This window comes from Oncorhynchus mykiss, chromosome 22, assembly GCF_013265735.2.
Source record: "Oncorhynchus mykiss isolate Arlee chromosome 22, USDA_OmykA_1.1, whole genome shotgun sequence".
Classification (NCBI taxonomy): domain Eukaryota; kingdom Metazoa; phylum Chordata; class Actinopteri; order Salmoniformes; family Salmonidae; genus Oncorhynchus; species Oncorhynchus mykiss.
This window is the reverse complement of record NC_048586.1, coordinates 31,539,516-31,567,507: the sequence shown is the minus strand read 5'-3', so window position 1 is coordinate 31,567,507 and position 27,992 is coordinate 31,539,516. Positions and strand designations below refer to the sequence as shown.

Genomic DNA, 27,992 nt, shown 5'->3' with positions numbered 1-27,992 from the left:
CTCTTTCTCTCCCTCCTTCCCTCTCTCCCTCCTTTTCTCCCTCCCTCCCTCTCCTTTTCTCTCTCTCTCTCTCTCTCTCGGACGGGGGCAGGGGGAGGCAGGCTGGGCTGTCCAGTAAAGCTATCCCAGGGCTCATAAGGAAGGGAAAGGAACAGAAGAGAAGAGAGGCTGCTGCTGTGTGCAGCTGCTCCCAACGCAGTCCCCTCTCTTCGTCTCTTTCTCTTACTTTCTTTCCTACGCTCTCTTTCCACAAACATGGAGTCCAGCATGGAGTCCAACAGTCCTAAGAAGATCCAGTTTTCTGTGCCTGTGTTTCAGAGTCAGCTGGACCCTCAGGCATCAGAGCATGTGAGTAAGAACATTCAGTTTCGACACGATATGGTAATAAATGTTTTTACCATTATGACATGGTAATGTGAGGTTAATGGGATGGTGGGCTTGTTGAATGAGTGGGGGCTGTGAAGAGCTAGCTCCTCTTGAGACTGACTGGCAGAATAAGCTTTACTTTGATCATATTATGCCTGGTAGGAAAATATGTTTTATGACATGGATTTCCCCCTGCCCCCACCACTTTCTGCATTTATTTGTCACAATCTTAGTTGCCTAAATCTTATTACAACTTGTCAGTGCTTTGAGTGAATATTGATTGGGATTTTTTTTTTTTACTATTTGATTGTATCCTTATTTGTCACTATTGTGATTTTAGAAAGATCGCTTCATCCCCATTTTTGGCCAACCTCTCCCGCTCCCCACCACCTCCACACCCACCCCTACAACTCTCCTTCCGTGGCCTCCAACTGCTCTTAAACGCAAGTTAAACTAAATGCATGCTATTCAACCGATCACTGCCCGCACCTGCTCGCCCGTCCAGCATCACTACTATGGACGGCTCTGACTTAGAATACGTGGACAACTACAAATACCTAGGTTTCTGTTTAGACTGTAAACTTTCCTTCCAGACTCACATTAAGCATATCCAATCCAAATTAAATCTGGAATTGGCTTCCTATATTGCAACAAAGCATCCTTCACTCATGCTGCCAAACATACCCTCGTAAAACTGACCATCCTACCGATCCTAGACTTCGGTGATGTCATCTATAAAATAGCCTCCAACACTCTACTCAACAAACTGGATGCAGTCTATCACAGTGCCATCTGTTTTGTCACCAAAGCCCCATACACTGCCCACCATTGTGACCTGTATGCTCTCGTTGGTTGGCCCTCGCTTCATACTCGTCGCCAAACCCACTGGCTACAGGTTATCTACAAGTCTCTGCTAGGTAAAGCCCCGCCTTATCTCAGCTCACTGGTCACCATAGCAGCACCCACTCGTAGCACGCACTCCAGCAGGTATATCTCACTGGTCACCCCCAAAGCCAATTCCTCCTTTGGTCGTCTTTCCTTCCAGTTCTCTGCTGCCAATGACTGGAACGAACTGCAAAAATCTCTGAATTTGGAGACTCATATCTCCCTCACTAGCTTTAAGCACCAGCTGTCAGAGCAGATCACTGCACCTGTACATAGCCCATCTGTAAACAGCCCATCTACAGTGCCTTGCGAAAGTATTCGGCCCCCTTGAACTTTGCGACCTTTTGCCACATTTCAGGCTTCAAACATAAAGATATAAAACTGTATTTTTTTGTGAAGAATCAACAACAGGTGGGACACAATCATGAAGTGGAACGACATTTATTGGATATTTCAAACTTTTTTAACAAATCAAAAACTGAAAAATTGGACGTGCAAAATTATTCAGCCCCTTTACTTTCAGTGCAGCAAACTCTCTCCAGAAGTTCAGTGAGGATCTCTGAATGATCCAATGTTGACCTAAATGACTAATGATGATAAATACAATCCACCTGTGTGTAATCAAGTCTCCGTATAAATGCACCTGCACTGTGATAGTCTCAGAGGTCCGTTAAAAGCGCAGAGAGCATCATGAAGAACAAGGAACACACCAGGCAGGTCCGAGATACTGTTGTGAAGAAGTTTAAAGCGTGATTTGGATACAAAAATATTTCCCAAGCTTTAATCATCCCAAGGAGCACTGTGCAAGCGATAATATTGAAATGGAAGGAGTATCAGACCACTGCAAATCTACCAAGACCTGGCCGTCCCTCTAAACTTTCAGCTCATACAAGGAGAAGGCTGATCAGAGATGCAGCCAAGAGGCCCATGATCACTCTGGATGAACTGCAGAGATCTACAGCTGAGGTGGGAGACTCTGTCCATAGGACAACAATCAGTCGTATATTGCACAAATCTGGCCTTTATGGAAGAGTGGCAAGAAGAAAGCCATTTCTTAAAGATATCCATAAAAAGTGTGGTTTAAAGTTTGCGACAAGACACCTGGGAGGCACACCAAACATGTGGAAGAAGGTGCTCTGGTCAGATGAAACCAAAATTGAACCTTTTGGCAACAATGCAAAACGTTATGTTTGGCGTAAAAGCAACACAGCTCATCACCCTGAACACACCATCCCCACTGTCAAACATGGTGGTGGCAGCATCATGGTTTGGGCCTGCTTTTCTTCAGCGGGGACAGGGAAGATGGTTAAAATTGATGGGAAGATGGATGGAGCCAAATACAGGACCATTCTGGAAGAAAACCTGATGGAGTCTGCAAAAGACCTGAGACTGGGACGGAGATTTGTCTTCCAACAAGACAATGATCCAAAACATAAAGCAAAATCTACAATGGAATGGTTCAAAAATAAACATATCCAGGTGTTAGAATGGCCAAGTCAAAGTCCAGACCTGAATCCAATCGAGAATCTGTGGAAAGAACTGAAAACTGCTGTTCACAAATGCTCTCCATCCAAGCTCACTGAGCTCGAGCTGTTTTGCAAGGAGGAATGGGAAAAAATGTCAGTCTCTCGATGTGCAAAACTGATAGAGACATACCCCAAGCGACTTACAGCTGTAATCGCAGCAAAAGGTGGCGCTACAAAGTATTAACTTAAGGGGGCTGAATAATTTTGCACGCCCAATTTTTCAGTTTTTGATTTGTTTAAAAAGTTTGAAATATCCAATAAATGTCGTTCCACTTCATGATTGTGTCCCACTTGTTGTTGATTCTTCACAAAAAAATACAGTTTTATATCTTTATGTTTGAAGCCTGAAATGTGGCAAAAGGTCGCAAAGTTCAAGGGGGCCGAATACTTTCGCAAGGCACTGTATCTACCTACCTCATCCCCATACAGTATTTATTTATTTATCTTGCTCCTTTGCACCCCAGTATCTCAACTTGCACATTCATCTTCTGCACGTCTACCATTCCAGTGTTTAATTGCTATATTGTAATTACTTCGCCACCATGGCCTATTTATTGCCTTAACTCCCTTATCTTACCTCATTTGCACTCACTGTATATAGACTTTTTGTTTTATTTTGTTCTACTGTATAATTGACTATGTTTTGTTTATTTCATGTGTAACTCTGTGTTGTTGTATGTGTCGAATCGCTATGCTTTATCTTGGCCAGGTCGCAGTTGCAAATGAGAACTTGTTCTCAACTAGCCTACCTGGTTAAATAAAGGTCAAATAAAAATTAAATAAATAAAAAAGTAGCCACCCTTTGCCTTGATGACAGCTTTCCACACTCTTGGCATTCTCTCAACCAGCTTCACCTGGAAACCTTTTCCAACAGTCTTGAATGAGTTCCCACATATGCTGAGCACTTGTTGGCTGCTTTTCCTACACTCTGAGGTCCAACACATCCCAAACCATCTCAATTGGGTTGAAGTCGGGTGATTGTGGAGGCCAGGTCATCTGATGCAGCACTCCATCACTCTCCTTCTAGGTCAAATAGCCCTTACACAGCCTGGAGGTGTGTTGGGTCATTGTCCTGTTGAAAAACAAACGATAGTCCCACTAAGCGCAAACCAGATGGGATAGCGTATCGCTGCAGAATGCTGTGGTAGCCATGCTGGTTAAGTGTACCTTGAATTCAAAATAAATAGCTGACAGTGTCACCAACAAAGCACCCCCACACCATCACACCTGCTCCTCCATGCTTCACGATGTGAACCACACATGCAGAGATCATCCGTTCACCTACTCTGCATCTCACAAAGACACGGTGGTTGGATCCAAAAATCTCACATTTGGATTAATCAGACCAAAGGACAGATTTCCACCAGTCTAATGTCCATTGCTCATGTTTCTTGGCCCAAGCAAGTCTCTTCTTCTTATTGGTGTCTTTTAGTAGTGGTTTCTTTGCAGCAATTTGACCATGGAGGCTGGCTTGGCTCAAACGCATTAAGAAGAAATTCCACAAATTAACTTTTTACAAAGCATACTTGTTAATTGAAATGCATTCCAAGCGACTACCTCATGAAGCTGATTGAAAGATTGCCAATAGTGTGCAAAGTTGTCATCAAGGCAAAGGGTGGCTACTTTGAAAAATCTCAAATATATTTTGATTTGTTTAAAAAAAATTCTGTAACTACATGATTCCATATGTGTTATTTCATAGTTTGATGTCTTCACTATTATTCTACAAAAACCCTTGAATGAGTAGGGTGTATACAAACTTTTGACTGGTACTGTAGGTCATTGATTGTATTGACACTAAACTCTACCACTTTGTAAAACATGCACACACAGCAAGTCTGTATCATATGCTACTGGGTTACTGGTGCTTATTGTCTGTCTCCAGTTATCTTCAGTGCCACACTTGAACACCTCTCTTTCCTGTACTGTCCCGTCCTGTCCTATCCCGCCATGTCCTGTCTCCACCTAACAGATCCGTAAGAGGAGACCTACACCAGCTACCCATGTCATCTATCTTCCACCAGACCTAACTGCAGCAGGTAAGACACTGCTACTGAGTGAAGAACAGGGTTGGGGTCAATTCATTCAATTCCGGAAATAAACTGAAATTCCAATTGTAATTTTCCTCACTGAAAAGCAATGGAATTGGAATTTATTTTATTTCCTGTGTCGCAATGGAATGTTGAAGCCATTTGCCAAGCTTCACTCTGCATGACTCACAAACTGTCATGGAAGTTATGTGTGTCTTCATGTGACAATGTTTGTTTTGTTTGTTATACTCTAGTCTACTGGCATTGAGCATGTTATGCTTAAGTAGAGGCGTATTTGTGTTTAGAGGGGTTTTGTTCATGTATGTATCCCAATTTACTCAAGTTTTACTGCTAAAGAGAAGAATTAAGACTTTGGCTCGATCTCATTATGTCAATAAAGTGTTTTCTTTCAGAACCATCTGTTGATATTTAATGAAGAGCTGTGGGATATGAAGGAGTTTTGTTAATTTGGGTTGAATGAGGGCTTGAGACTATTCTTATGGGGTACACAAAATTGAGTGTTACTATAAGAGGTCTGGGGGGAGAAGGATGGATGGAGGGTGATAAAAGGATAGATGGAGATTGATAGGATGGACGAAGGGTGATAGGATGGATGGAGGGTGATAGAAGAATGGATTGAGACTAAAAAAAGGATGGATGGAGGGTGATAGAAGGATGGATGGAAGGTGATAGAAGGATGGATGGAGGGTGATACAAGGATGATGGAGGTTGATAGAAGGATGGAGGTTGATAGAAGGATGGAATTAAGGATGATAGAAGGATGGATTGATGCTGATAGAAGGATGGATTAAGGTTAATAGAATGATGGATGGAGGGTGATAGGATGGATGGAGGGTGATAGAATGGCTGGAGGTTGATAGAAGAATGGATGGAGGTTGATAGAAGGATGGATAGAGGGTGATAGAAGGATGGATGGAGGTTGATAGAAGGATGGATGGAGGTTAATAGAAGGATGGATGGAGGTTAATAGAAGGATGGATGGAGGGTGATAGGATGGATGGAGGGTGATAGGATGGATGGAGGGTGATAGGATGGATGGAGGTTGATAGGATGGATGGAGGTTGATAGAAGGATGGATGGGGGGTGATAGGATGGATGGAGAGTGATAGAATGATATAATTAAGGTTAATAGAAGGATGGATGGAGGGTGATAGAAGGATGGATGGGGGTTGATAGGAGGATGGAATGGAGGTTGATTGGAGGGTGATCAAAGGCTGGATGGAGGGTGATAGAAGGATGGAATGGAGGTTGATAGAAGGATCGATTGAGGCTGATAGAAGGATGGGTGGAGGGTGATAGGATGGATGGAGGGTGATAGGATGGATGGAGGGTGATAGGATGGATGGAGGGTGATAGGATGGATGGAGGGTGATAGAAGGCTGGATGGAGGATGATAGAAGGATTTAATGGAGGTTGATTGGAGGGTGATAGAAGGATGGATGGAGGTTGATAGAAGGATGGATTAAGGTTAATAAAAGGATGGATGGATGGAAGGTGATAGGATGGATGGATGGTGATAGGATGGATTAAGGTTAATAGAAGGATGGATGGAGGGTGATAGGATGGATTAAGGTTAATAGAAGGATGGATGGAGGGTAATAGAAGGATGGATGGATGGTGATAGAAGGATTGATGGAGGGTGATAGAAGGATGGGTGGAGGGTGATAGGATGGGTGGAGGGTGATAGGATGGATGGAGGCTGATAGAAGGATGGATGGAGGTTGATAAAAGGATGGATGGGGTGATAGGATGGATGGAGGGTGATAGAAGGATGGATGGAGGTTGATAGAAGGATGGATGGAGGTTGATAGAAGGATGGATGGGGGTGATAGGATGGATGGAGAGTGATAGAATGGATGGAGAGTGATAGAATGATATAATTAAGGTTAATAGAAGGATGGATGGAGGGTAATAGAAGGATGGATGGGGGTTGATAGGAGGATGGAATGGAGGTTGATTGGAGGGTGATCGAAGGCTGGATGGAGGGTGATAGAAGGATGGAATGGAGGTTGATAGAACGATGGATGGAGGTTGATTGGAGGATTGATGGAGGGTGATAGAAAGATGGATGTAGGGTGATAGAAGGATGGATGGAGGTTGATAGAAGGATCGATTGAGGCTGATAGAAGGATGGGTGGAGGGTGATAGGATGGGTTGAGGGTGATAGAAGGATGGATGGAGGCTGATAGAAGGATGGATGGAGGGTGATAGAAGGATGGATGGAGATTGATAGGATGGATGGATGGAGGGTGATAGAAGGATGGATGGAGATTGATAGGATGGATGGATGGTGATAGAAGGATGAATGGAGGTTGATTGGAGGGTGATAGAAGGATGGATGGAGGTTGATAGAAGGATGGATTAAGGTTAATAGAAGGATGGATGGATGGAGGGTGATAGGATGGATGGTGATAGGATGGATTAAGGTTAATAGAAGGATGGATGGAGGGTGATAGGATGGATTAAGGTTAATAGAAGGATGGATGGAGGGTGATAGGATGGATGGAGGTTGATAGAAGCATGGAAGGGGGGTGATAGGATGGATGGGGAGTGATAGAAGGATATAATTAAGGTTAATAGAAGGATGGATGGAGGGTGATAGGATGGATGATGGGTGATAGAATGATGGATTGGGGTTGATAGGAGGATGGAATGGAGGTTGATTGGAGGGTGATCGAAGGCTGGATGGAGGGTGATAGAAGGATGGAATGGAGGTTGATAGAACAATGGATGGAGGTTGATTGGAGGGTGATAGAAGGATGGATGGAGGTTGATAGAAGGATGGAATGGAGGTTGATAGAACGATGGATGGATGTTGATTGGAGGGTGATAGAAGGATGGATGGAGGTTGATCGAAGGATGGATGGAGGGTAATAGAAGGATGGATGGATGGTGATAGAAGGATTGATGGAGGGTGATAGAAGGATGGATGTAGGGTGATAGAAGGATGGATGGAGGTTGATAGAAGGATCGATTGAGGCTGATAGAAGGATGGGTGGATGGTGATAGGATGGATGGAGGCTGATAGAAGGATGGATGGAGGCTGATAGAATGATGGATGGAGGGTGATAGAAGGATGGATGGAGATTGATAGAAGGATGGATGGATGGTGATATGATGGATGGAGAGTGATAGAAGGATATAATTAAGGTTAATAGAAGGATGGATGGAGGGTGATAGGATGGATGGAGGGTGATAGAAGGATGGATTGGGGTTGTTTGGAGGATGGAATGGAGGTTGATTGGAGGGTGATTGAAGGCTGGATGGAGGGTGATAGAAGGATGGAATGGAGGTTGATAGAACAATGGATGGAGGTTGATTGGAGGGTGATAGAAGGATGGATGGTTGATAGAAGGATGGAATGGAGGTTGATAGAAGGATGGAATGGAGGTTGATAGAACGATGGATGGATGTTGATTGGAGGGTGATAGAAGGATGGATGGAGGTTGATCGAAGGATGGATGGAGGGTAATAGAAGGATGGATGGATGGTGATAGAACAATTGATGGAGGGTGATAGAAGGATGGGTGGAGGGTGATAGGATGGATGGAGGGTGATAGAATGATGGATGGAGGGTGATAGAAGGATGGATGGAGATTGATTGAAGGATGGATGGAGATTGATTGAAGGATGGGTGGAGGGTGATAGGATGGATGGAGGGTGATAGGATGGATGGAGGGTGATAGAAGGCTGGATGGAGGATGATAGAAGGATTTAATGGAGGTTGATTGGAGGGTGATAGAAGGATGAATGGAGGGTGATAGAAGGAGGGATGGAGGTTGTTAGAAGGATGGATTAAGGTTAATAGAATGATGGATGGATGGAGGTTGATAGGATGGATGGATTAAGGTTAATAGAAGGATGGATGGAGGGTGATAGGATGGATGGAGGGTGATAGAAGGATGGATGGAGGTTGATAGAAGGATGGATGGGGGGTGATAGGATGGATGGAGAGTGATAGAAGGATATAATTAAGGTTAATAGAAGGATGGATGGAGGGTGATAGAAGGATGGATGGGGGTTGATAGGAGGATGGAATGGAGGTTGATTGGAGGGTGATCGAAGGCTGGATGGAGGGTGATAGAAGGATGGAATGGAGGTTGATAGAACGATGGATGGAGGTTGATTGGAGGGTGATAGAAGGATGGATGGAGGGTGATAGGAGGATTGATGGAGGGTGATAAAAAGATGGATGTAGGGTGATAGAAGGATGGATGGAGGTTGATAGAAGGATCGATTGAGGCTGATAGGACGATGGGTGGAGGGTGATAGGATGGGTGGAGGGTGATAGGATTGATGGAGGGTGATAGAAGGATGGATGTAGGGTGATAGAAGGATGGATGGAGGTTGATAGAAGGATCGATTGAGGCTGATAGAAGGATGGGTGGATGGTGATAGGATGGATGGAGGGTGATAGGATGGATGGAGATTGATAGGAAGGATGGATGGTGATAGAAGGATGAATGGAGGTTGTTAGAAGCATGGAATTAAGGTTAATAGGATGGTTGGAGGGTGATAGGATGGATGGAGGGTGATAGAATGAATGATGGAGGTTGGTAGGAGGATGGATGGAGGTTGATAGAAGGATGGATGGTGAATGATAGAAGGATGGATGGAGGTTGATAGAAGGATGGATGGAGGGTAATAGAAGGATGGATGGAGGGTGTTAGAAGGATGGAATGGAGGTTGATTGGAGGGTGATATAAGGAGGGATGGAGGGTGATAGAGGGATGGAATGGAGGTCGATAGAAGGATGGATGGAGGTTGATAGAAGGATGGATGGAGGTTGATAGAAGGATGGATGGAGGGTGATAGAAGGATGGAGGGAGGTTGATAGAAGGATGTATGGGGAGTGATAGGAGGATGAAAGAAGGGTGGATGGAGGTTTATAGAAGGATGAATGGGGTTGACAGAAGGATGCATGGAGGGTGATAGGATGGATGGTGGGTGATGGGAGTAACCAGAAGAGAGTAAAAGAAAGACAAGGCTGTGCACAGCAAGGTGAATGTTCTGTCTGTGTTGCGTCATCCTGAAACAGTGAGATTGGAATCTAACCTGGGGTGAGAGATCCAGAACATTGTGTGAGAGGGTCACAATGTGACATCAGTACAAATACCTTCCCTGTGACACAGCCACAGCTTACAGCTCAGACTGCAGCACAGCCTGCTGCTTAGCCATAGTCACAACTCATACACTGCAGCACAGTCACAGCAAAACAAGCTGCCTTGTCCACACTCTGGTCCTCCCCACTACTTTTGGAAAGGTCACCATAGAGTAAGACAGGGAGGACCTATGCCAAAAGCCCCCAGGCACAGCTGTGGATGACAGTGAGACAGTTAGAAGAGGCCATAAGGACCAAACTAGAGATGTGAGTACAGGAGCTGTCTGTAATAAAACACTTGTGTATGTTTTACACTTCAAAGCTGATAGAAAGCTGTGTGTGCCTGTACAGTATACAAACAGGTTGTATCTATCTATACTATCTATACTGTTAGTTGATGGATGGTGTGCTGGCCCGTATGTTTCTCATAGAGAGGTCCAGGCAGAATAGGGGGTGTTCTTGTCTGCTTCTCAAATGGAACCCTATTCCCTACATCAGGAATATTAAACTCTTACCCTTCAAGGTCCGGCACATGATGTTTTTTTGTTCTAAGTGATCATTTATTGCACCCACCTTGTGTCCCATCTAAATCCCTGATTAGAGGAGAACAATTTAAAATAGCAGTGGAACTGACTTCGAGGTCCAGAGTTGAGTTTGAGGGGCCTATATAGTGCACTACCTTTGACCCTATTGGCTCTGGTAAAAGGTAGTGCATTTCATAGGAAATAGAGTGCCATTTGGGCCAAACCTGTCTCAGGGACAAACCATCTAACACAAATCTACTGGGTGGCAATGAAATAGCCCTGCATCCAGGAGCCAGTTTAGAGTTGTTACATTGTCAGAATGGCATTGGTATGTGTGTGTGTGTTGCATCATAGACCCAGGTTGTCTTTTATCCATGGATTTCTTCCTCCTCAGTTCCAGGTCTGTGTTTATGGCAAACTTAGGTAACTGGAGATGATTGTGGACTGCAGGAAAAAGAGGACAGAGCACGCCCCCATTCTCATCAACAGGGCTGCAGTGGAGCAGGTTGAGAGCTTCAAGTTCCTTGGTGTCCACATCACTAACAAACTAACATGGTCCAAGCACACCAAGACAGTCGTGAAGAGGGCACGACAAACCTATTCCCCCTCAGGAGACTGAAAAGACTCGGCATGGTCCCCAGATCCTCAAAAGGTTCTACAGATGCACCATCGAGAGCATGATGGTTGCATCACTGCCTGGTATGGCAACTGCTCGGTTTCCGACCGCAAGGCACTACAGAGAGTAGTGCGAACAGCCCAGTACATCACTGAGGCCAAGCTTCCTGCCATCCAGGACCTTTATACCAGGCAGTGTCAGAGGAAAGCCCTAAAAATGGTCAAAGACTCCAGCCACCCTAGTCATAGACTGTTCTCTCTGCTACCACATGGCAAGCAGTACCGGAGCACCAAGTCTAGGTCCAAGCGGCTTCTAAACAGCTTCTACCCCCAAGCCATAAGACTCCTGGACATCTAATCAAATGGCTACCCAGACTATTTGCATTGCCCCCCCTTTTAAACCTCTGCTACTCTCGGTTGTTATCATCTATGCATAGTCACTTTAATAACTCTACCTACATGTACATATTACCTCAACTAACCAGTGCCAACACACATTGACTCTGTACCGGTACCCCCTGTATATAGTCTCGCTCTTGTTATTTTACTGCTGCTGTAAGTAAGCATTTCACTGTAAGCATTCACCTGTTGTATTCGGCGCATGTGAATAATACAATTTGATTTGATTTGAACTGCTGCCGATGGGACAGTTCTGTTCCCTTCATGAGCCTGGTTCTATCCCTCCCTCCATCCCTCTTTCCACCTGCGTCTCCATGGGTGTAGTCAATGGCTTTATGGACAGTTTTCTCCAGCCTAGTTGTCTCGTCAAGCTCTTTGTTTAGTTGATCAACTGTTTATGCTATATGGCCTTTTACATTTACATTACCCTGCCTGTGTGTTGTGAATGGTACTGGGTGGTGTACTGTAATGTAGCCTGTCTGTAGTTTGTCTGCTTGTGTCGGGTGAAACTTGTTTTGCTCAACTCTGTCTGTGTATGTGAGCTGCATACTGTAGTGTGCGTGGGACCCTTTTCACTATTCACAGCCATTATTTCAGCTACAAGCAGCTCTTTGTCTTGCTAATATTTCCCTGTGAATGTCATCTGAACTGTGTCTCTTGAAGAGAGACCACTTCGGAAGGTTAATACTGAACCTTACTGTAGTGTTGTGTCTCTGGATCATTGTTTGTCCTGAATCAGAATTGTATCCTTGAAAACCAGATGTGTTATCAAAATATTTGAGAAGCAGTGCCCTATGGCTTTAATTGAACACTCCCAAACAGATATATAATATGTGAAAACCATGGAGCTGGCCTCAGAGGACAACATACTGTACAATACAGGGCTTGTGTGTTGCCCCTTGCCATGCATTCAACAAATGAGTCATGTTAATGTGTTTCACATGTTGTTCTTCCGTTTATATACTCTTGTACTGTGTTGACCTTCAGAATACAACATAGGCGTGTCTGTGATGCAGTCCAATTCATTTATAAATGTGCTCATGTGTGTTTCACATGTTTGTCCTGTCCTTGTGTTCTCCTCATCAAACAAAGGCTAGAAGGTTTTATCAATGGCCCAGTGCTGTTCATTCAACAAAATGGTTAGCTAGTTATTGATCTTAAGCTCCAGCTGTCATGTTCATGGTGATAAAACCCATCATCAGAACTGTCTCAATGACACCCTATGAATCACCCTCTGCTTGATGGAGATCTCAATTTCAATTCAGAGAAATGTAAATGGAGGTGGAGTGGAATAGTCACCAGTCAGCCATTAGAGCCTGAGGTCAGCAGTGATCTGGACACTGAACCATAAACTCTCAGCCTCATGGTGACCATCTTATCGCTCTCCATCTCTCTCCCAGGGTCTTAGTCTATAATAAACCAAGTCACATGTCACACGCTGTCTCTCTCTGTGTGGGTGTGGGTGTGGGTGGGTGTGTGTGTGGGTGGGTGCAGAGCCTCAACACACAGATAGGCTGCACATCACTAACTGTCTGCTTTTCTCTCCCACAGATGACAAGCATCAAGGAGAGGTAGGTTACACACACTGTCACCCATACCCGACTGCTCTGTTTCAAAATCATGTGATGTCACAAATAAAATTTCCCATAAAATCAACTTTTATTTAAATGTTGCATGTTTGGATATGGACAGAATAGCCAGATTGCAAAAACCTCATCTCTAGCTGTTGTCTATGGTTCAAGAGGCATTTCTGATGCAGTTGTCATTGATTCCTGAAATAGCATCAGTGAAATGGGATCTCTGGCTCTGCCTTGTTGGTTCACATGCTGTTCTTTTCCACCCGCACCATTCCTCCTCGACACCTCCTCCCTCCATCCCTCTACACCTCCTCCCTCCATCCCTCTACACCTCCTGCCTCCATCCCTCTACACCACCAGGTCCAGAGTGCAGAGTCGTCTCCTGCTCAGAGGAAACACAGTGTCTACTCTCCACCCACCATGAAAGGTACAGTACAGAACCTTGTTCACACAAACTGCCATAACATGATGAGATGGAAGTGCCATTAGTTCATACTCTCCCTTTTATTCTGGTGAGTGTAGGAAACACTGATGAAACGTCTGTAGTCAGCATTATACCGCCACAGAGACCACTGAAATGTGTGACAGAGCTAGTCAGGTGCTGACTTAGACAGGAGGTAGCACTGTAAATCTACATTAGATATTGATTGACTGACCAGGGAAGCTACGCAATCCTACTTTAGCTGCAGTGATAGACAGGGCAAAGAGAGAGCTACACCATCCTACTGCATGTCTCTCAAATAGATAGTTGTTATTCAGACAATATGTACAGAGGATCAAAATTCATTTCAGCACAGCAGCCTATTTATGGTCCAATTTTATACCACAACAAATATTTTCTTCACAAACCTGGCTTGTTAATTAGTGTGTAGATTAGAAAATATCCAACATGGCCAAACACCCCAGGTTGGATGGCCTTGAATTCAGTTGACCGAGAGTAGCATGCTGAATATGGTCCAGTAAAATAATCGGCCCAGGTTTGTACATGGCTGGAAGGCATAGGGCTACAGATTATACTGGTAATTCATGCAATTACGGAAACACAAAAACAACATTCTGTGTTCCCAGAAGAAATCTGAAAGGAAATAGAAAACACACATTTCTCAGTCGGGAGAGCAAAGGTTAAGAGTAGGAGACCAATTTCCGTACAAATTAAGCACACCATTATAATTGTGATCATTGGACAAATCAAATCAAATTTATTTATATAGCCTGTCTTACATCAGCTGATATCTCAAAGTACTGTACAGAAACCCAGCCTAAAACCCCAAACAGCAAACAATGCAGGTGTAGAAGCACGGTGGCTAGGAAAAATTCCCTAGGAAGAAACCTAGACAGGAACCAGGCTATGAGGGGTGGCCAGTCCTCTTCTGGCTGTGCCGGGTGGAGATTATAACAGAACATGGCCAAGATGTTCATAAATTACCAGCATGGTCAAATAATAATAATCACAGTAGTTGTCGAGGGTGCAACAGGTCAGCACCTCAGGAGTAAATGTCAGTTGGCTTTTCATAGCCGATCATTAAGAGTATCTCTACCGCTCCTGCTGTCTCTAAAGAGTTGAAAACAGCAGGTCTGGGACAAGGTAGCACGTCCGGTGAACAGGTCAGGGTTCCATAGCCGCAGGAGGAACAGTTGAAACTGGAGCAGCAGCACGGCCAGGAGGACTGGGGACTGCAAGGAGTCATCATGCCAGGTAGTCCTGAAGAATGGTCCTAGGGCTCTGGTCCTCCGAGAGAGAGAAATAAATAAAGAGAGAATTAGAGAGCATACTTAAATTCACACAGGACACCGGATAAGACAGAAGAAGTACTCCAGATATAACAGACTGACCCTAGCCCCCCGACACATAAACTACTGCAGCATAAATACTGGAGGCTGAGACAGGAGGGGTCAGGAGACACTGTGGCCCCATCCGATGATACCCCCGGACAGGGCCAAACAGGTAGGATATAACCCCACCCACTTTGCCATACTGTGGACCTCTATAATGTACTGTGTGTGTCCTCCACAGGCAGAGAGCCCACAGACTGCTGTAGAGGCCACAGTGAGGACAGAGACAGCCTGCCTCCTACCAGACTGCCCCAGTCCCACACAGATACACTGGCCCTAGCAGATGAGCTATCAGGGGATCTGCCACGACTGGCAGACACACCAAGGCGCAAAGACACCCCCTATCAATACCAGCCTCCCTTTACTCCAGGTAAGGCCATCACAACTCCACACATATGGAGTGACATAGCTGCCAAAAGGTTGAACGTACGTATCGTTTTGATCGCACAAAAATCCATAGGTAAATTGTTAGGATCGTAAGAAAAGCCATGCTTGAAACATAACGTACATGTTAAATTAGTACGTACAAACCCTATGTTACGACTCTGAATGAACATTCCCAATCTTACTTTACGTCACCATTTACTCAGTTACAGATCTTTTTGTATATGTACAAACTTTTGGCAGTAGACAAACAGTAGCTAGTTGAAGTTAGCTAGTCAATCAAGCAACTCTAGCCCAGATGTTAGAGTTGCTTTGCAGCTTCTGGTTTCATTTTCATAATAAAAGTCTAGTGTGGCATCCTAAGATGCTGGGTTCTTTTACTGAAGACACCAAAGCGTGCTTATAATGAACGGAACAGATTTATTTAATGTTCTCCTTAACACATTCCAGTCTACTACTCTGTATAGTGTCTTCAGCCCAACTCCCCAATACATCATTGAACTTTAACCCCCCTTGCATCTCATAATCCAATCAGTTCAAATCAAGAATGGAAACCCCATTGTCATTTGTTAATTCAAATAACTCAACCTCTGCATACAAATCCATTGGCTATGTGCAACCATTTTAAATATAAACTCATTAACACAAAACACATTTCTCAATACACCACATCTAGAGCTTGTTTTTAGAACTGCATTCAATAACGACGTTGTACCAGTAGATGGCGTAGTATAGGCTTGGGCCATCAGCAAATGACTTGTGTGAGAATGATAAAGACACACAAGAGACTTGTCTAGAATAACCTCCTGAGCTGCAAAATGTAAAGTATTTTTTGATTTATGCTAGTAGAAGTCGGAAGTTTACATACACTTAGGTTGGAGTCATTAAAACTTGTTTTTCAACCACTCCACAAATTTCTTGTTAACAAACTATAGTTTTGGCAAGTCGGTTAGGACATCTACTTTGTACATGACACAAATAATTTTTCCAGCAATTGTTTACAGACAGATTATTTCACTTATATATGTGCCAGACGTTTACATACAGTAAGTTGACAGTGCTTTTAAACAGCTTGGAAAAATCCAGAAAATTATGTCATGGCTTTAGAAGCTTATTATAGGCAATTTGACATTGTTTAAGTCAATTGGAGGTGTACCTGTAGATGCATTTCAAGACCTACCTTCAAATCAGTGGCTCTTTGCTTGGCATCATGGGAAAATCAAAAGATATCAGCCAAGACCTCAGAAAAACAATTGTAGACCTCCACAAGTCTGGTTCATCATTGGGAGCAATTTCCAAATGCCTGAAGGTTTATCTGTACAAACAATAGTATGCAAGTATAAACACCATGGGACCACGCAGCCGTCATACCGCTCAGGAAGAAAATGTGTTCTGTCTCCTAGAGATGAATGTACTTTGGTGCGAAAAGTGCAAATCAATCCCAGAACAACATGCTGGAGGGAGCAGGTACAAAAGTATCTATATCCACAGTAAAACGAGCCCTATATCGATATAACCTGAAAGGCCGCTCAGCAAGGAAGAAGCCACTGCTCCAAAACCGCCATAAAAAAAGCCAGATTACAGTATGCAACTGCACATGGGGACAAAGATCGTACTTTTTGGAGAAATGTCCTCTGGTCTGAGGAAACAAAAATAGAACTGTTTGGCCATAATGACCATTGTTATGTTAGGAGGAAAAAGGGGGAGGCTTACAAGCCGAAGAACACCATCCCAACCGTGAAGCACGGGGGTAGCAGCATCATGTTGTGAGGGTGCTTTACTGCAGGAGGGACTGGTGCACTACACAAAATAGATGGCATCATGAGGTACTGAAATTATGTGGATATATTGAAGCAACATCTCAAGACAATGACCCCAAGCGTACTTCCAAAGTTGTGGTGAAATGGCTTAAGGACAACAAAGTCAAGGTATGGAGTCAAGGTATGGAGTGGCCATCACAAAGCCCTGAGCCAAAATTCACCCACCTTATTGTGGGAAGCTTGTGGAAGGCTACCCGAAATGATTGACCCAAGTTATAAGGCAATGCTACCAAATACTAATTGAGTTTCTCTAAAACAGGATATAGTCTACATGTGCAGCATCACGTCAGAACAGTAGGCAAAATTAAGAGTGAAAAATGGACCAAATTATTAGGGTGAGGCACATGGGCTACTAACAGCTTACTTCACAACATACACTTAGTATTACTTTCTGAGCTACAGTATACATATCTCCCTGGCAATTTACATAATTTATGCAGCAGCATACAATACATTTTTGGCCTCACCTTGTTGTGCTGTGGCATTCTCTGCATTTATGGTGCTTTCAAGACAACTGGGAACTCAGAAAAAAACAAGGTTGAATCATGATGACATTGGTGATATTCAGGTCGGAGCTCTAGAAAGAGGCCCAAGTCCCCGACTTGATACTCCGAGTTGGATGACTATTCAAAATGTATTTTCGCAGTCAGAGCTTGTTTCTTACTGAGTTTCCAGTTGTTTTGAGTCCGTCAGAAGTCATGCTGGATTGACAGAATGGCCAATGTAGATGTTTATCCTTTTAAGCTGGGGGGGGGGGGGGGGGGGGGTGGGGCTGGTGCACTAACTGACCTAAGACCTACACCGAGTTTAAATGTATTTGGCTAAGGTGTATGTAAACTTCCGACTTCAACTGTATATAGTAGATGTCCTAGCCTACCTCTTTCAGGTAATACATTCACTGCAGTATTAGCCTTATATTTAGCTAATTAATGATGGGTTATGCATAATACGTTTCTAACTTTACTGTAAATATGCCATGCTGTTGTGTTATTTATTGGCCTTATAATTGCATAATTTATTTTTATAGCCGCATGGGGCTACTGTGATGACCATGCAACCTAATGAATCAGACTTTTTCCAGTATTGGCCTTATATTAGTCATTTTGCCTGTTGTATTAGTGAATTCCACTCTGTATGTAGGGCATGATGTGGAAGTCCACTGTACTCTAGTAGCCTGGAACCAAATCTCTATCGGCACGCGTTACCTACGAATTTCTCAGGAGGCTATTTCGTATTCAGATTTACCTTATTTAGTCGCGTAACAGGCTCTGCAGGTGTGGCTAATTTGCGCACTTTTGAATAAATGTCATTCAACCGTTGAAAACTCTCCCACTTGCTTGCCAACACATTTTCCCCTTGAGTTTTCAGTACATTTCTTTTAAGCCATCCCTTTAAATACGTTACACATTTAATTAGAATTTTGTCGACAGACTCAGTAGAACAAATACATCGAGAGAGGTTCAGATTATAGGGATCAAAGGAAGAAGGCAATCTATGCATATTCGTCTCCATTTCAGCACCAACTGGAAGAATACAAATACTCTGATTTTATATATTATTTATGCACATTTATGCACGGAATACTTTATATTGATGAATACAAAATACAGAGGTTTGATTAATCCTGAATGATGTCATATTCAAGTTCAATACATGAAATATTGGAATGTCGAACAATAATCCTATGAATCTACTCTAAATCTCACTATCATGGAACTGTATGACAACGGTCCAGTTGTCGTGAACCGTGCGCCATGATCCACTAACGCTAGCGACCCTTAGGAACAATTTACAAGGATGTGACAGCGAAAAAAAAAAGATGAATGGAATGATGCGAAAATAAATGTATGTGGGTATTACCAACGGTGGCGCCCGATAGTGTCTCACATGATACATTTATCAAAACATTATAAAGCCGTGCAGGCGCGCAAGATAGTGGTCAGTGCAGATGCGATTATTTTTGGTAGCTGAAGGAATTATTGGATTTCCTCACCCAAATAGGACCATGTGGTTATTTCTATGGTCATAAAACCCTGCATGAATATGGTCTAGTGTGTTTACCAAAGTAATTGATTACTTTCTGCAAGTTATTCACTTCAAACTATTAAGTTAGCGACAACACTAGATAGCCAGATCAGCTAGCTAGCTCAAAAACGAGAATGTCTTCATGAAAACTTCCACGACCAGAACCAAAATAAAATAAATTGATCAATCATCAGATGGACAATTAACTGCAAAAGATGGTATGGTTTTGGGTACTCCTCTTCAGAATGTAACTGTGGGGTGAAATACTGCTGTGGGTGATGAAAATCTGGTGAGCACGGACAACAATGCTGACAACTTGCGCCCACCCAGTCCCCAGCTCAGGCTGTCACTTTACGACCACGACACTCCAGTCAAGCCCCAGGGGAAAAAGATGAGAGGGCAAGAGGGCAACCTCTTGAGATGCAAAACAATATTGTGATGCTTTTGACAGCAAAGATAGGTGAAAGGGCATATGGCTTGGAGGACACGGTTAGGGAAAATACTATGAAAATTGAGGCCATACAAAAAAATATGTTGACTTTATGGAGAAGTGAAAACTAACAGATCCAGCATTGTTAATCCTGAGATTAATAATCTATGTCTTGGTCTTGGATTATTCGATATTTGGAGATGTAAATGTCCTGATAAAAGGGACTTCACTTGGAGTAACAAGGACATGTCCAGACAGTCAAGAATGAGTCAGGGTATCAATTGAACCATCAATTCTTACTGATCATAAAAATATATTCTCATCTTTAATATTAATGGATCTGAAGTTAATAAATCGAATCAGAGTTATTGGAAACTCAATAGTAGACTGTTGGGAGATGATCATTTCAAGATGGATGCCAAAGATAGACCATATAATTGGAGGAAAGCCCAACTATTTAAGTCTTATGGGAAATATTGAGAATGAATGAAGTATGACAAACAGCCACGAAGAGAGGTAAAGAAATGGCTGAACTTAAAAGATTGAGGGAAGAGAAACTTGTTATCCAGAATTCATGAGAACACACAATGTTACATTCACTCTTGAGTAGTTTCAAATAGTTGTTAGAGCTGTCCCTTAAGGTGCTATTCTTCGTTTAGAATATAACAGTGCTCCAAGTACAACTGTTGAGGATTTTGTAGCTTCGACACAGTTAGAAGGAATTTATATATTAAACTATAAATGTAATAATGTGTATATAAAAAAACCAATGTCAATATGTTACTATTCCCTTTGCTAGAAGATACTAGAATGCAGTCCTAGGACAAGTGAACTGGAACAAAGTCTGGTTGTTGTCTGGAAAATATTTTATATCTAATAAGGTGAAGTATCATATAAACTCATTCATAGAATCTACCCTGTAAAGACCTTTATTATACACAGATTCAAAATAGCTGTTGATAACAAATGTGTATGTTGTGGTTGTGACCCAGAGAGTCTTGACCATTTATTTTGGGACTGTTCTTATGTCAGATGATTTTGGAGTGAGTTCATGTTCATTTGAAAGACTCTGATAATATGTTTTATTTGGAACCAAATGATATGGACCCCGATTTTAACTTTCATTGTTCATGTGTTTATTTTTCATGGCATATTCTTTATCCATAAAATGAAATGGGTGGAGTACAAACTGCTCTTCACATCGTTTCAGATAGAATTGAAATATTATTTTGAAATGATCAGTCAGTGTAAAAACAAAAAAGCAATGTGTACCATCAAACTTTTTGGCAAATTGAAAATGTATCTCGATATGTAATGCCCGTCTGTTAGGTTCATGTACATTTGTTTGTATAATTATGTTTTGGTATTTGTTTTGTTCATAATAATAATATATATATATTAAAATTATTTAAAAAATATATAATGAATAAAGCAGTGCATGGAGAATGGTGTTCTCAATAGAAAAAATAAAGTAGATGCTTTTTCCACTTGGAACCAGTAGGTTCGCTCGACCATATTCATGGTTTCTTCAAGCTTAAAGGTGGTGGAATTAATTAGAGAATTAAGTCAAGGACAGAATATGTCATATCTGTAGAGCAGAGTTTGCTGGTGGGAGGAGCTATAGGAGGACGTTCTTATTGTAATGGCTCGATTGACAAATGGAATGGAGTCAAACATGTCATACCTTCCCGTTTATTAAATTCCAGAAATTACAATGATCCCGTCCTCCTATAGCTCCACCCACCAGCCTCCACTGCTGTAGACACCTCCACCTTCATTTATTCAAGCTACACCTCAGACGAATAGTGGGTGAATCTCATGCTATTCTCATGCTTAAGTTCAAGGTCAGAATACACATAGAGAGAAAAGCCATTAAAAAGGGAATAAAGTTCAATTTACGATGTGATTAACTGGAGTTGGAACCTGGGCCTATGTGCTGCCTTGTCACCTCAAGGGATCTAAGACCAGGCCAGTCAAGTAGGCCAGGAAAAGCCAATGTTGTTTTATTTGTAGAATGCTTAGTAACAGGTGTAGCTCAATACTGTTGTTTAGGAGGTGCGGGTGAACAAATTCACATTGTCAAGTCTAGTGAGTCACACACTATGCACTGTATTTTCTTGAGACAACAGCTTGTGGGTTGATGTTGATCAGTGCTGTAGTGGTGGGGGTAAACTAATCACCAGTTGCGTTGAAAAATGTAACGCTCCCTATACTTTCAATGCTTTTTTTCCACAAAAAAAAGGTGGGTAAACCACTACACCACTGATGTAGATTGCAGTCAGCGGATATGAGTCAGAAAGAATATTGAGTCATAAGTGTGGTCATCACTGAGTGTTTATCAAGAGAGTGAAAAAAGCTCTTTGAAACATGAGCTGTTGATTGTAGCTGCAAGGAGCACTCTGGTAACCTTAACTAACAGATGGTCTGGTCACAGGACAGATGACAGTTGGCCCCTACGCTGACACAAACAGCATCATGCTTACACACAACAACAACACAGCATCATCCTCTGAAACACTTACTACAGTCCCAACACTGATGGACATATAGTTTCATCCTTTGACAGCAAGGGGACTACACAGACAGAAATTATTGTAGTTTAGGCTTGTAGATCATGACACAGTGTGTGTCAGTGAAGAGCTAGTAGCTGTTAGAAGACACTGAGTGGGTTTCCTATTGATCTCTCTGATGTGACTGCAGTCACAGTCTGTCACATTACCCATGACTATCCAGCACTCTGTCTGTCCAATCCCCAGGGGTCAAGCTGCTCAAGAGCAAATCAAAAGTATCCTTCCCTGAGGAAGAAGAGAAAGAGTAGGAGAGGGAGGAGGAGGAAGACAAGCAGAAGGATCCAAAGTGAAGAGGAACACAAACTGCAGATCCATGTTTCTGATGGTTCAAACACATGACTGGGTTAAGAACTCTTGGTTAGAAATGTATCTAAACTTGATCAGGTTATAATTTCTAAACTTATAATCCATTTTATTCAGCCTTGTATTGTTGAGGTCAAGAAAGGACATTTTAATGAATTTCTCAAACTCTTCTTTTAAGTCTTGGTTATGTATGGTGGATTATCGTTATATATTGTAATAAGAGAGTATGTGGGGAATATCAACAGCAATACTGACTGATATGCACTTAACGTTCACTGGAAATATACAGGTTTTAGTTTTAATTTTCTTATAAAAGAAAATATCTACTTCTATTTTTTGCATCTCAGATTGTCATCTCATAATGTAAAAACACTTGCTGATATTTCACATATATTTTTGTAGTATTTTATACTGAAACTGGGCTTTTGTGCATACAGTATAGCAGGCTTGTGTACTACATACAGTACACTGAGGTACAAACAAAGACGTCCTGCAAAAAAAAAAGGGTCTTCTCTGGAGTGTCTTAAGTCCTAATAAAGTTACTCATTTTATGAACACTTGGCGAAACCTGTATGTTTTTTCATCATTCATTATTGTACAAAAATGACAAACAAATGTCATTTCTACAGCCTCATGGACACGTCATTTAACATCTATTGCCAAACCCTCTCTTCTGAATGGCAGGCATTATTATTTTAGTGGGCTAATTGTTATCTCAGCAAATGAATTATGGGAAGAGTTCATAAAACAAAATAAAAATATGTACCCATACATATTGTCGTCAGTGTATTTCTTGTGTCAATGAAGGGAGTGTAACTGTATGTTAACAGCATTACAAGGGGAAAGGTATGCAACAGCACCCCCAAGTGGGTAATATTAAGTTACATTAATCAAATCAAATGTATTTGTCACATACACATGGTTAGCAGATGTTAATGCGAGTGTAGCGAAATGCTTGTGCTTCTAGTTCTGACAAGGCAGTAATAACCAACGAGTAATCTAACCTAACAATTCCACAACTACTACCTTATACACACAAGTGTAAAGGGAAGAAGAATAATGTAGGGTATGTAAACAAAGTGGCATAGTTTAAAGTGGCTAGTGATACATGTATTAAACACAAGTGTAAAGGGATAAAGAATATGTACATAAAGATATATGAATGAGTGATGGTACAGAACGGCATAGATAAGATGCAGTAGATGATATAGAGTACAGTATATACATATGAGATGAGTAATGTAGGGTATGTAAACATTATATTAAGTAGCAATGTTGGCTAGTGATATATTTTACATCAATTTCCATCAATTCCCATTATTAAAGTGGCTGGAGTTGAGTCAGTGTGTTGGCAGCAGCCACTCAATGTTAGTGGTGGCTGTTTAACAGTCTGATGGCCTTGAGATAGAAGCTGTTTTTCAGTCTCTCGGTCCCTGCTTTGATGCACCTGTACTGACCTCGCCTTCTGGATGATAGCGGGGTGAACAGGCAGTGGCTCAGGTGGTTGTTGTCCTTGATGATCTTTATGGCCTTCCTGTGACATCGGGTGGTGTAGATTTCCTGTAGGGCAGATAGTTTGCCCCCGGTGATGCGTTGTGCAGACCTCACTGCCTTCTGGAGAGCCTTACGGTTGTGGGCGGAGCAGTTGCCGTACCAGGCCAATACAGACGCCCCCAGGTGGTGAGGGTAGGTAACAACATCTCCACCCCACTGATGCTCTCGATTGTGCATCTGTAGAAGTTTGTGAGCGCTTTTGGTGACAAGCCAAATTTCTTCACGACGCTGTCTGTGTGGGTGAACCAATTAAATTTGTCTGTGATGTGTACCCCGAGGAACTTAAAACTTACTACCCTTTCCACTACTGTCCCATCGATGTGGATAGGGGGGTGCTCCCTCTGCTGTTTCCTGAAGTCCACAATCATCTCCTTAGTTTTGTTGACGTTGAGTGTGAGTTTATTTTCCTGACACCACACTCCGAGGGCCCTCACCTCCTCCCTGTAGGCCGTCTCGTCGTTGTTGGTAATCAAGCCTACCACTGTAGTGTCGTCCGCAAACTTGATGATTGAGTTGGAGGCGTGCATGGCCACGCAGTCGTGGGTGAACAGGGAGTACAGGAGAGGGCTCAGAACTCACCCTTATGGGGCCCCAGTGTTGAGGATCAGCGGGGTGGAGATGTTGTTACCTACCCTCACCACCTGGGGGCGGCCCGTCAGGAAGTCCAGTACCCAGTTGCACAGGGCGGGGTCGAGACCCAGGGTCTCGAGCTTGATGACGAGTTTGGAGGGTACTATGGTGTTAAATGCTGAGCTGTAGTCGATGAATAGTATTCTCACATAGGTATTCCTCTTGTCCAGATGGGTTAGGGCAGTGTGCAGTGTGGTTGAGATTGCATCGTCTGTGGACCTATTTGGGCGGTAAGCAAATTGGAGTGGGTCTAGGGTGTCAGGTAGGGTGGAGGTGATATGGTCCTTGACTAGTCTCTCAAAGCACTTCATGATGACGGAAGTGAGTGCTACGGGGCGGTAGTCGTTTAGCTCAGTTACCTTAGCTTTCTTGGGAACAGGGTCAATAGTGGCCCTCTTGAAGCATGTGGGAACAGCAGACTGGGATAAGGATTGATTGAATATGTCCGTAAACACACCAGGCAGCTGGTCTGCGCATGCTCTGAGGACGCGGCTGGGGATGCCGTCTGGGCCTCTGCAGCCTTGCGAGGGTTAACACGTTTAAATGTTTTACTCACATCGGCTGCAGTGAAGGAGAGTCCGCAGGTTTTGGTTGCAGGCCGTGTCAGTGGCACTGTATTGTCCTCAAAGCAGACAAAAAAGTGATTTAATCTGCCTGGGAGCAAGACATACATACTGGTCCGTGACGGAGCTGGTTTTCTTTTTGTAATACGTGATTGACCTCTTGTGTCTGAGCCGTTGAATTGCGACTCTACTTTGTCTCTATACTGACGCTTAGCTTGTTTGATTGCCTTGCGGCGGGAATAGCTACACTGTTTGTAGTCGGTCATGTTTCCGGTCACCTTGCCCTGGTTAAAAGCAGTGGTTCACGCTTTCAGTGTCACACGAATGCTGCCATCAATCCACGGTTTCTGGTTTGGGAATGTTTTAATCGTTGCTATGGGAACGACATCTTTAATGCACTTTCTAATGAACTCGCTCACCGAATCAGCGTATTTGTCAATGTTGTTGTTGGACGCAGTGCGGAACATATCCCAGTCCACGTAATGGAAACAGTCTTGGAGCGTGGAATCAGATTGGTCGGACCAGCGTTGAACAGACCTGAGCGCGGGAGCTTCTTGTTTTAGCTTCTGTCTTTAGGCAGGGAGCAACAAAATGGAGTCGTGGTCAGCTTTTCCGAAAGGAGTACGGGGGAGGGCCTTATATGCGTCGCGGAAGTTAGAATAGCAATGATCCAAGGTTTTATCAGCCCTGGTTGCACAATCGATATGCTGATACAATTTAGGGAGTCTTGTTTTCAGATTAGCCTTGTTAAAATCCCCAGCTACAATGAATTCAGCCTCAGGATATGTGGTTTCCAGTTTGCAAAGAGTCAAATAAAGTTAGTTTAGAGCCATCGATGTGTCTGCTTGGGGTGGAATATATAAGGCTGTGATTATAATCGAAGAGAATTCCCTTGGTAGATAATGCGGTCGATATTTGATTGTGAGGAATTCTAAATCAGGTGAACAGAAGGACTTGAGTTCCTGTATGTTGTTGTGACCACACCACGTCTAGAGGCCAACATTCCAACATTCCAATAGTACCTCTCGAGCAGGCCTGGGCAATTATTTTCTATGGAGGGCCACAATAAAATATATTTTTGCCATCGCGGGCCAGAATCATATTACAGGATTATACATAATGTGTATGACTGTGTTGACAGATATATCTACTGTAAATCATGTCCAGATATGCTACTTATTTTACTTTTGACACGTGCACAGAAGTTAACCACAACCTTTTGGTAGGTATTTTCATTATTAAACATGCAATGAACTACACGGAGGGAAGAGTACACTGTGCATTCAGCACCATGGACAGAACTCTTGTTTTAACGGGTATGCACAAAAACACAAGAAAGAGAGAGAGCTCAACATTACATTTAAACTACTCAATCAATGTGAGGAGTTAAGTCTCTGATGGGCATTGACTAGAGCAGTGAAGTCAGGTATAGTTTCTGACGCTATGAGCAGGATTGCTGAGAGGTGAGAGTCAGTAAGAGATGAGCTGTGCCTTGACTTGCTATATTTCATTACTGAAAATGTCTGTTCACATACATAGGTAGACCCAAACAGTACAAACATCTTCTGAGCATGACTCCTTATGTTTGGAAAGTTTTGTTCATCGAGAGATGCTTAGAACCTCGTCAGTGACAGTGGAGAACTATTCACAACAAACACTGCATCAGACTGAAGATCGATAAGCTCAAGTTGCAGGTCAGTGGGAGTGTTATCCACATTGAAGGTGAAAGGAGAGGAAACCAACAGCATGTCATTTTCCAACACTTTGAAATCCTCAAAACGACAAGAAAACTCACAGTTCAAAGCACGCAGCAGCGATGTATACTTCTCCCGCTGGTCATCTGAGAGGAACAGACTAGTAGTGTCGGAAGGTGGGTGAGATTGTTGGCTTCTACTTGGCGTGTCAGGAGGAGTCATTTTCCCTTGAAGGCTTTGACAAGGCTGTACATCTGATGTGCTAAAAGGCCCTTCCCTTGTAGTTTGGAATTCAGTTCGTTCATGAGGGCCATGATGTCCACGGTGAAGGTAAAATCAGCCAATCCTTCTTTATCTTGCAGTTAAGGGAAATCCACGTTCCTTTAATTTGCAAAAACTCAGCAATCTCCGACTTCAGGTCCCACACCCTTTTAAGCACCTTCCCCAAACTCAGCCATCTCACTGTCATGACGTGGCCCTTTCTGGGTACAGAACGTGGCATCCTCCTCTCTCTCTCCTACACTCAGGTTCTGTTATCTCACGTCGTAAATTCCTACAGGAGACTCCCTCCTGGCCATGCAGTATATACACTGCTCAAAAAAATAAAGGGAACACTAAAATAGCACACCCTAGATCTGAATGAATTAAATATTCTTATTAAATACTTTTTTCTTTACATAGTTGAATGTGCTGACAACAAAATCACACCAAAATGATCAATGGAAATCAAATTTATCAACCCATGGAGGTCTGGATTTGGAGTCACACTCAAAATTAAAGTGGAAAACCACACTAAAGGCTGATACAACTTTGATGTAATGTCCTTAAAACAAGTCAAAATGAGGCTCAGTAGTGTGTGTGGCCTCCACGTGCCTGTATGTATGTCTCCTGAGGGATCTCCTCCCTGACTTGGACAAAAGCATCCACCAACTCCTGGACAGTCTGTGGTGCAACGTGGCGTTGGTGGATGGAGCGAGACATGATGTCCCAGATGTGCTCAATTGGATTCAGGTCTGGGGAACGGGCGGGCCAATCCATAGCATCAATGCCTTCCTCTTGCAGGAACTGCTGACACACTCCAGCCACATGAGGTCTAGCATTGTCTTGCATTAGGAGGAACCCAGGGCCAACCGCACCAGCAT

General features: G+C 43.0%; 1 protein-coding gene across 1 annotated transcript; it reads left to right on the top strand.

Annotated features, from left to right (window-relative positions):
- Positions 1 to 23,180, top strand: LOC110501758 (protein phosphatase 1, regulatory (inhibitor) subunit 1C). The gene is made up of 6 exons (XM_021579531.2): positions 1 to 348; positions 4,750 to 4,816; positions 13,019 to 13,038; positions 13,405 to 13,471; positions 15,059 to 15,247; positions 22,293 to 23,180. Exons 1-6 carry the CDS (start codon positions 256 to 258, stop codon positions 22,352 to 22,354), a joined length of 498 nt encoding a protein of 165 aa, XP_021435206.2. The 5' UTR covers positions 1 to 255; the 3' UTR covers positions 22,355 to 23,180.
- The last annotated feature ends 4,812 nt before the right edge of the window (positions 23,181 to 27,992 follow it).

Bases quoted from the DNA above. Each gene is read 5' to 3' on its own strand.
- LOC110501758 (XM_021579531.2), top strand. From the start codon at position 256: ATGGAGTCCAGCATGGAGTCCAACAGTCCTAAGAAGATCCAGTTTTCT. The intron at 349-4,749 runs GTGAGTAAGAAC...TCCACCTAACAG, and splicing joins ACCCTCAGGCATCAGAGCAT to ATCCGTAAGAGGAGACCTAC. The intron at 15,248-22,292 runs GTAAGGCCATCA...TCCAATCCCCAG, and splicing joins CCAGCCTCCCTTTACTCCAG to GGGTCAAGCTGCTCAAGAGC.